The 11,017-nt window shown below is 36.2% G+C and overlaps 1 protein-coding gene across 1 annotated transcript in view; it reads right to left on the bottom strand.

The window, feature by feature from the left end:
- Nucleotides 1–3,182: 3,182 nt before the first annotated feature.
- LOC107744958 (ras-related protein Rap-2a) overlaps nt 3,183–11,017 on the bottom strand; it is a 12,827-nt gene continuing 4,992 nt past the window's right edge. Inside the window, exon 2 of the mRNA XM_016558784.1 lies at nt 3,183–3,616. Coding sequence (XP_016414270.1) covers nt 3,379–3,616 — 238 coding nt within the window. The 3' untranslated portion in view covers nt 3,183–3,378. The remainder of the gene's footprint in view (nt 3,617–11,017) is intronic.

Below are 11,017 nucleotides of genomic sequence, written 5' to 3'. Positions count from 1 at the left end.
ATTTACCATGTGGAAGAGGGTAAATGGTCACTTAAAAAAATATAAGATCAATGATGAAAGTTAAAAAGGCAAATCCTTAGTTCGCATGGCAAGGCAGATTCATGATCGTCTGGAGGATCATTCAGTGATTGTGTATTTTTGTGTGTGTCTATTCCGCTTGTTCAGTCTCATCTGCTGTAATATTCACAAACAATGACATTTTAGCCATGCATATGACTGCTAAATCAACATACTGAAAGTTTGACATCTTTTATAAACTACACACAACCGTCTTGAATTGTTTTCTATACATTTGCTTTTTACATATTTGTACATTTCTGGATTCGCGAACCACATGATTAATCAGAGACGTGATGGTTTAAATAAGAATTGCTCTGTAATACCAAATGACCGTAATACCAAAACGACAATATAGATAAAGAAATGTTATCATCTTGTATTCTAATGATTAAATAAACAAATAAAATGACAAAAAAATATCCTCAAAAACTTTAATAACAGATTTGGTAGCCTGTAACTCTCCTGAGAAAGGTATGATAAAATGATTTTGCTTATTATTCTTCTCGTCATATTTGCTCAAAGCAGATGAATTGAGGGGCGCTTCGATTGATAATAAAGTGCCCCGTACAAACTATATTTGTATTCCTCCAAGTGTTTCTGTACAACATTCATGTGGTTGACTGCATTATGCTTATTCATGTTCCAAAATATCATTAAATTAATAATCACATCTTGTACAGGCTTCAAGATTAATAGGCACTTTCCACAAATAGGGTACAAAATAGGGTTTGAAACGCTGAAAAATCTTGCTCGTCCACCTCAGGAGGTCAAACAAAAAATTACATGAGCCGTTTTATTTGAAATATATTTTAGTTATTTAAATAAATGTAAAATAAATGTTTAACATTTTTAAATGTAGAAAATGTAGAAACAAATATTTTAAATTATTACATATTTTTAAATATTATTAATAATATGTTTTCTATATTTAAAGGGGTCATATGATGTGATTTCAATTTCTCCTTTCTCTTTGGAGTGTTACAAGCTGTTCGTGAATAGATAAGATCCCTAAAGTTGCAAAGACTAAAGTCTCAAACCCAAAGAGATATTCTTTATAAAAGTTAAGACTCGTCCACGCCGCAGTGTAGAGTAGTACTTGTTGTTTGTCATTTCTCCGATCACAGATGCAGACATTGTTTTATGTTTACGCGGCGCGATGCAACGCAACACGTAAAAAGACAGTATAAGTCATTATAATCCGTAATTATGTCCCCACTGGATGCAACGAATGCCTCGTTTATAATGGGTTTTAATGTTTTTGTCTCGTCGCTTTTTGACAGTATTGTAAGGGGCGTAACATTTCCGTCACATGCTTGAGGAATCAGCCAATCACAATGCACTGGATAGCTGGCCAATCAGAGCACACCTCGCTTTTCAGACCAATGAGCTTTGTAAAAATTGACGCGTTTCAGAAAGGCGGGGCATAGAGGAGAAACAACAATGTACAGTATGTGGAAAATAATGTGTTTTTTGAACCTTAAACCGCATAAACACATTTCATTACACCAAATACACAAAATAATGTTCTTTTTAGCAACATCATATGACCCCTTTAAACGAATATCAATTCAACAGATGTTATATGATTTTAACTAGACCTCTGAGGCGCAACAGGCCTGAATCACCGTTTTAAAGGGTCATACAGACATTTGACATGTTTAAAACTAGCTGCTTTGAATGCTAGGTTAATTTAACAATTTATCCAACTAGTTCTTTATGAATTTATTGCTTCAAATAAAAGTATCAGGACATTTGGACTCTTTTTGTGGAAAGCGTTGATAGCGTTTCATGACGAATACTGTTCCCATCTAATTCAAAGCTATTCTAAAGCAAATCCCATGATTGTTTTACTACATTATTACAAAATACATAACTCAGTATTTGCAACATTCTATATCAAGGTGCTAATTAAAAACCACAACATAATCAGCTGATTATTCCCAGCAGTTTCGAAAATCAAAACAGACACAACATTACAAAAGAAAAGTGCTTCTCAGCATCCTATTTGGCTTCCTCAAAGAAAATGTCCCTCAAACTCTCAAAGTAAAGCCCCTCGTTGCTGCAACGGTACACTCGCACACACATCGATCCCCTCATGAACATTTCAAACCTCGACGTCTGATAGTCCCTCAGAGGAAACGTCACCTTTGCTGACAGCGGGCCGTTTGGAAGAACAAAACTAGCTCATTCTGGCTCTTTATTAAAGTAATGGCAGTTTAAGACATCAGGTTCTATATGTGCAAACTAAATGGCGAAACCAACACGATCAAGTCTCTCGCGAACAGCGCCAAACTTAGAATGAACGTGTTGAAAACATGCGGGGAAAAGAAAGACCCAAGTATGGTGCAGTTTTAACCCCTTTGACCTTTTTTACGGTTTCTTTTTGATTCAGTTATCATAATCGTGTTAAATTGAAGCGTTCACACACTAGACAAAGCTTTGAGTTTTGCGATCTATGTTTTGGAGGGAAACGTCTGGTCATAAGAGGGAAAACAGCGAACTGGATTTTGCCTCACTTGAAATTCCAAGAGCTCAACGGATACTAAAAAGCTACGTTTGTTTGCACATCGCAACATCGCTTTCACAAACCCTTGCGTTTCTCATCTACGGTACGTTCAGAGAACATTCGCAAGTTACAGTTTTGCAAAATTATAAAATGGAACGTTCCCTTAATGTTTTCTCTAACATTTGAATAACCAAGAAAAAAAATGGGCAGCTAACAAAAGTATTTTCGAAGAATGTTTTGCTTACGTTCTCATGTTAATAAAACATTAGCTCTGAATGGTTTTTGAACATTAAAAAGTACAATGTTTTAAAAATGGTCTTTCTTGGTTATACGAACATTAAGGGAACATTCAATTGTATAATTTTGCAAACATTATGGGAATGTTACTTTTGAATGTTCTCTAAACATTCTGAAACAAGTTGTAACATTTAAAAAAAGTCTTAGATGAACATCCAACTAAAACGTTTTAGAAATAAATGTTCCATGAATGATGTATAAATAATGTTTTTGTGCTAACGTTTTTTTGAGAACGTTATTAATGACCAGATAACTTTGAACAAACGTTCTATTAATGTTATTGGAAGAATGTTTGCTCGTAACCTTGAGTGAACCTTGCCAGAACATTCTGAGAATGTTCCCTGTTAGCTGGGTATGTCTTCGCGATGCATCTTTCCCGTTGAAATCAATGAATTTGCAGGATTGTCTAGTGTGTAGACGCCATTCATGTGTGCATGACGTGTATGAACACCACATTAGTGAAGAGCTCCATGTTGTACCCCTTTGAAAACCTTATGTGGCTCCTGATTGTGGGGTTATTGTATATTGCAGGAGGAGCAGCACGGGTCTTCCTTATCCGGCTGAGAGGCATAGTCCATCTGCCTGACTATCTCCGAGAACAGTTCGTCCACCATGGTTTTGCTCTTGGCCGATGTCTCCATGAACGGGCAGCCCCATTCTTCAGCTAGAGCTTGACCCTCACTTGATGAAACCTCGCGCTCATTGTCCAGGTCCACCTTGTTTCCCACAAGTATCACGGGCACACGCTCGTACCTGTGAACATACATGACTCCAGAATGAGGGAAATTCCAAGGTGAAAGAGTAGAGTCGAGTAGAAATTTTTCTTTGGCTCACCAATGCATTAAAAAGACTAAACAGACAGTTAAAATACATAGAAAGCCTATAACAGACAGTTAAAATAACAATAATAATAATAATATTGAAATACAGTTCATGCCACTATCAGTCACTTGCAGAGTTGAGGATTTTAATGGCATTAGGAACAAACGACCTCTTAAACACATTTTTGTTTGCTAAAGGAATTCGATAGCGCCTTCCTGACCTCATATAGGCTCAAACTGACTAAAGAGAGGATGAGAATTATCTGCAAGAATACTCCTCGCCACATTCTTTGTCCTTTCAGTGTAGAGTTGTGTTAAGGGCTTCTACTATTTTACTTGCCATTACCACAATTCTGGACAGTTTGTTCTTGGATTTGCAGTTTAAATGATTGTACCAGGCAGGGATATGAAAAGTTAATACACTCTCAACAATGAATTTGTACACTAGTTCTAGAATATGCTGACTGACACAGAGGCTGCTCAGTTGTTTAAGAAGAAAGAGTCGCTGCGAACATCTTTTGAAAATATACTCTGTGTTTTCGGTAAAACACACGCGAGAATCCAAAACTGAGTTTAAAATTTGGCACAATTTCAACTTGTTGGCCCTCAAGTGAAATTGGCTGGATTGTCATATCTAGTTTTGTACACATAATTAATTCTTTTGTCTTAGCGACATTGATTTCTAATTGACTTTGTGTGAGCCAGATAGACAGCATCATGTGAGGAATTTGTTTTATCCAATAGGCCAACTAAGGCCATACCATCGGCATATTTAAATAATCTAAAATATTCCTTATTAATCGTAATCTCATTAGTAAAGAGAGAAAAAAGCACAGGGGAAAGAACACAGCCTTGTGGGCAACAAGTGAGCACATCAGACATAACCCCTCTGACACAGACCCTCTGTGGACGGCAAGAAAGAAAGTTTCTTATCCAAAGGACTAACCCCGTATCTATATTAAGAACAATAAGTCTTTTTAGGAGAATTCATTGAATTAAAAGCTGAGCTGAAATTGACGAATAAGACCCTGGCATATGCTGTTTTGTAACAAGATGTTTTGTAACTGCATTAAGCAGGGTCAGCACAGCATCATCAGTGCCTCTGTTACTCTTATAGGCAAACTGAAGTCGGTCAAGCACAGAGGCCACAGTGGAAATTAAAACGGGTCATGAACTGGCTTTTTTATTATTTTATACTGTTGTCTGAGGTCCACTTATGATGTTCGCGTGTTTTTTTACATTAAAAAACATCAAAATCAATAATTAATAGGCTATTTTCTACCCTGGTTTTGAGGCCGGCTCGAGAAACGCTCCGTTTTTATGGGTGTGCCGCATTGAAGACTTGGAAGTAAACGCCCACTGCTATGACTGGATAATAGGTTTGCAAAGTAAACTAACTTTCTGTGTGTCTGTTTGACAAGCTACATCCTTCTGTGTCTTGTTTACAAAGGAATCCGCGGTGAAATGAAGCGAACAAACGCTCAATGTTTTACTCGCGTGAGCTGAAACTTTATTAAAAATAAAGTTCAACCACACATTCCTAATATTTGAATCCGAGGGAAGGTTATGCAGCGACTGTGTTCTTCCACAACCAGGCACTGCACAATATTTTGCGATGTCTTTAATGGCATGTTTATTGCTTGGTTGCTCGATCCGGTTTAGCGCCACATCTTCGGAACACAATTTAAGATATTTTTGATGAAATCTGAGGGCTCTGACACTCCCATAGACAGCAAGGTAACTACCACGTTCAAGGTCCAGAAACTTACCAAGATGATCGACAAAGTAGTCCGTGTGACATCAGTGGTTCGACTGTAAAGTTACGAAGCTACGAGAATACTTTTTTGCACAAAGAAAACAAAAATAACGACTTTATTCCACATTTTCGTCTCTACTGCGTCACTTGTGGACGTGCATTCACGACAGTATCATGACGCGAGCGTGTGACGGAGCCGGCGCTGACCCAGATCCGGCGTCATGACGTCATTAACACCGGATCTGGGTCAGCGCCAGCACACGCTTGCGTCATGACAGTCACACGGACTACTTTGTCGATCATCTTGGTACTTTTCTGGACCTTGATCGTGGTAGTTACCTTGCTGTCTATGGGAGGGTCAGAGAGCCCTCAGATTTCATCAAAAATATCTTAAATTGTGTTCCGAAGATGAACGAAGGTCTTACGGGTTTCGAACAACACTAGGGTGAGTAATTAATGACAGAATTTTCATTTTTGGGTGAACTAACCCTTTAATAGCTTGGGACACTTAAAGCGATATAGTTCATCTATAAAATTAACATCCTGCCATCATTTACTTTCATTACTCCAATCTTCAGTGACACATGATCTTTCAGAAATCATTCTAATATGTTGATTTGCTGATTTTTTTCAGGATTCTTTGAGTAGAAAGTTCAAAAGAACAGCATTATTTGAAAAATAATCTTTTGTAACAAATGTCTTTATTGTCACTCTTGATGAATTGAATGCATCCTTACTTATATTAGTATAACATAATTATATTAGTTTAACATGAGCAGAGCTCACTTGAATGACACTGTCCAGCATTATTTCTGAAGCAACAGCAATCACTAGCATTATTCACATCATGTTATTGCATCTAACATTTCCCGGCCTCAGCTAATATTCGTCGTCACACTAGCGGGACGCTAGCGAGGTGTGAATGGTGAGTGGGTGTTAAGCGGCACACAGAAGAAATGTCATCTATTGGTGGCGAACAGGAGAAGCGCTATTTATATCCAGACTTACACAAGGGAAATCTAAAGCTCTGCAAAGGAACGCCTGTTTGAGCAGGTCTGGGATCAATTGTGTCATATTCATGAACATATGCTTTCATATTCGTCATGTACATTACACTATTTATAAGATGAGCTCAACACAATGCCACGTTTAGCAGTGGGAAACCCAGGCAATCTGAGTCAAAGAGTTACGGTAACAATTAATTGTTATTTTGAATGCTTACGTGTCGTACATTCTGTTTGTACACAATTTATGTGCGGCTGATGAAGAAGAGCAATAAAGCTGGCTGGGAAAAATACTACCCATTCAGCCAGTTTATGAAGCGACATGTTTGAGCAACAAAACTACTTTCCCCAAAACAAATTTCCCACCCTTCTTACTGTCAGCAGGACTCATAGAAAATATAAATACAGCATTGATTACACAACTAATATGTGTCTTTTGCTCTTTATTTTGTTTTATAAGTACTCAAAAAAAGTGCATTTTAATTCTTTATTTACATTTTTTTTAATATATATATTGTGTTATTTTATTTCTAATTATTAAAATTATATAAATGTAATATATTTGATATAACATATATTTTAAATATAATTAGAATATTAAATTATATTTTGATTAATTACATATTTAATAATATTGAAATAACATGTATATAACAACAAATAATATAAGACAGACACAAGCTAACCATATTGTTGTTGTTGTGATTCACAGACAAACTTGTTCTCATTCAGTTCATATAATGCTGCTTGGTGACATTTTCCAAAATGTCAAGCCATGCATTCTCATCTTAATGTCTTACTGATTAAAATAATTTTATATGGCGACAAGATAACAAACACAGCAGCACTAGTTAAGTGAATGTAATTACCCTGGAGTCTAACGAAGTGCAAGCCTTCATGACCAACAACATCTGTTAGAGGATGATTGAAGCATGAGCGTCTGCTCTTAAAGCGCTGACCACGTGTCACACAGCGATTATGATGCAACCATGAGCTGCACATGCAGATGACAAGGTGCTTTTATCAATTTAGCATCTGACAGCAGCTCAGTAGCTAATTATTCTTTTATGCCACTGCGTGCTTATTGCTTATTGCCTGAAACCACACGCTTTACTGATTCAGAGTCAAACAAACCACACAGGGTGTAATTTACAATCAATGCAAAGCATCAAATATATCTGACAACAAATTTATCCTGAGATTAATAAAGCACCCTAATGAGGGAAACTGCAAGAGTTAAAAAAAAATTTATTTTAAAAAATAATTTGAAAATAATATATTTGATAGGAAACATTGATGGAAAGTGTAAAAGTAAAATAATTTAAAACTAAATAAAAGTAATTGTCACAACATGAGTGTGGTAAATGCAAATGCTCGATGAAGAAAAGGATGAATAACAGTCTTTAATGACCCAAAAGGTAAATTCCAACAATCCAACACAACAAGGGTACCAATAATTCCAACCACAACTGTACTCTCTCTCTCTCTCTCTCTCTCCATTTTAACTTTAATACATTTTAATTACAAATATTTAATTTTATGAAAACAAATATGTAAGATTCTTTCATACATACAGTATTTGTTTTTATAAAATTAAATAATTGTAATTAAAATGTATTAAAGTTAAAATAGAGAGAGAGAGAGAGAGAGAGAGAGAGAAGCAAATATTTATAAACCACAAAAGAACTAAGAATTATTATTAATTAAAATATAATTTGAATTAATCATATGAAAATAATTATATAACAGAAACAAAAGAATTAAATAATTGAGCCTAATGCAATTTATACAGTGCAGCCGTTTGGAGAATTGGCCGCAGGCTGAAAGTGCGATCAGTATAACTGTGATGCAGCACTGGGAGATTTAAAACCTTTTGGATTTCACTGTCTGTCTGTCAGAAACTGATGGCTGCATTGCTCCGTCCAGCGCATTGAAGGCCTCGACGGAGCAGTTGCCCAGTAACGCTTGGACCCCCGGCACTGACGAACACAAAAACAGATGTGAAGTCTCCAGAGACCCTGCTGGAAGCAGTGCATGCTGGGATGCTTTTGGTCATAAATGCTGGTAGGGCCACATGCTGGTTCAGAGACAAACAAAGGAACCTAGTTGTTAATGAAAACTAAAAGGGGAATGTTTTTTTCCCCCCCAAAGTTTTCCAAAATAAAAAGGTCTCTCAGAAATGAAAAACAGAATTGGCTGAATAAAGTCCAAAAAGATTGAACAAAACATAGTGTTCAGAAAGTAAACTACTAGGAGAGTAAATCATTGTGAGCTGTATACCTTATAGAAATAATAATAACGATATATTATTTAAAAAAAATTGAAAAAAAAAGAAAACTAAATGGGAAAATGGAGACTAAAATGTGCCATAGAAATAATAATAATAATATTTTTAAATATCTAATATTATTATTATTATTGTTGTTGAGAACACCAGAATAAATGGAAAATAAATGGACAAACACATAAAAACAATATAAACACTTATATAATATAATATAAAGTCCTCGAAGAGACATGAGAATACTAGCACTAGAGCAAGTAGAAAGTAGAAAACTATCAAGCCGAACCAATTTTAAAGTCGTACAACATCTATAATCAGCCTCAGTGAAAAGAAATAAAGGAAATCTTCTGTTCAGAGTGAAACACAAATGAAGACAGAAGACTTGATGTTAATACGCTGCAGCTTCGCTTGCGGTCACAGCAGTGCAGCAAAGCGAACAGCAAATTGGACCAGGTTAAAAAGCAATCATCAACTTCAGCAGCTCTCCAAACACACACACACACACACTCCATGTGTTTCAGAGCTATGAGAATGTTTTGACACTAATCTAAGATCCATTTCTTCAGTCCCGACTGTATCAGCAAAAAACTGATTTGAGATGAGTGTGAATTGTCAATATCTAGCAGCACAAACAGCAGGTTTCTCGTGGTAAACCCTCAGGAACACAATCTCATCTTCCATGAAGGAAGGTCTCACGGGACGCAGTTACACCACCCAGTCCCTGCGGCCTGCATGTAGACAATATCTATTTCACAAAACTGTCATTAGACACCATATGTGCTAAATTCAATTAGTTATAAAAATAAATTGTAATGTTTTCCTTATTTTGTAACCTGTATTTCAATTGTATAAGTCAGAATGCATGAAATAGCATTAGACCTCCCCTTTAATTTTACTTTCAACAACACCTTGTAAGACGCAGCCAACAAATGTACTGAGCAGCTGTCATCGAAAATCACTTTTAACAGATGAAAGGATAATACGACAAAGATATCGCTTTCCTCAGCGGACATTCAAACTGATGTTTCATGCTGAATACGAGATTGAGCTGAAGAATGAATGCAGTATCAGATGCAGGTAATCACACTCGCTCAGTCCATCTCTCTCTCATCATACTCTACATAATACATTAAGATTTTAATACAGTACAGTAAGCTTTCAATGAAACAACTCAAAGTTTATTCGTTACTAGTTTTAAAGTTAAATTTTCGAATTAACGGAGGCTTGGGCTCAGCAGTTGTTAAACTGCCAACTTGAGATTTACATACGTGGCAGAAGGAAGTAGTTCTGCATACAAAGTTGTTTTTTAAGACACTTTGTGGTTGTTTCTTACACACTTGTGCCTTCAAACTGTGCCTATGGCTGAATCACAGTATGCTATCACATGGGTAGACGGGTATACGTATATATTAGGAATGGGAAGATTCCCTGATTCGCTCGGTGCATCGGCATAAAAAGTTAACGATGCGATGCATCGGTTTAAAAAGTGTGCATCGGATACAAGTTGGCATTTATATCGCGATGCATCGTTTCTAACATATTTGCATCGGTAAAACCGATTTATTTACATATAATTACTAGTGGATGCATAATATTTTTATTATTTAGAAAGTGACAAATAATCTGTGACCAATATTTTATATGTAGATTGATATCTCCTCTCTAAACTGTTTCTCAAGCGCGTTCTCTCATCACCGCTACTTCGTGAATATGACGAATCACAACACTACGGAGACTTGTGTTTTCCTCAGTGCATAACTGACATGTCACAGGTATATTTTTCATCCGTAAATGTTAGAAAGTCATGCAAATATATCCATTTTGCTGTCAGGAGTGGGCGTAGTCTCGCGTAGCCAGACCATCAGACTGACGGCTGAAGGTCTGGAATTCATTGCAGCTTTCATTGGCCAAGGCCCGCTCGTCACAGTTGTAAACATGACGGCTTTCTTCTTTCGTGAGGGGGTTTGGCGTCAAGGCATCTTTGTTTCCAGGCGGAACGTTAAAGAACGCGACAGGCATGTCTATATTTGTTGTTGGACATTAAATGTGTCTTTTGTAGAATTTTAAACCTACATATAAGTGTATTTTTATGATGGCAGTAACTGTAAAAGTATTATTGTAATAGGTAAATGTAAGCTAATACAGTCCTAATTACTAAGCTCAGATGTGTGTTTCTTATACCAGTTAAAATATAGTCATTTTCTTTACTTTTTATTTTCATTTTTAATTCAGTGATTTTAACTTTTAATTTAGTTATTTTAATGCTTTAAAGAGCAATTTTAGATTGTA

Source organism: Sinocyclocheilus rhinocerous, unplaced genomic scaffold (assembly GCF_001515625.1).
Source record: "Sinocyclocheilus rhinocerous isolate Xijiao unplaced genomic scaffold, SAMN03320098_v1.1 scaffold1039, whole genome shotgun sequence".
Classification (NCBI taxonomy): domain Eukaryota; kingdom Metazoa; phylum Chordata; class Actinopteri; order Cypriniformes; family Cyprinidae; genus Sinocyclocheilus; species Sinocyclocheilus rhinocerous.
This window is presented reverse-complemented; position numbering and strand designations above follow the sequence as displayed.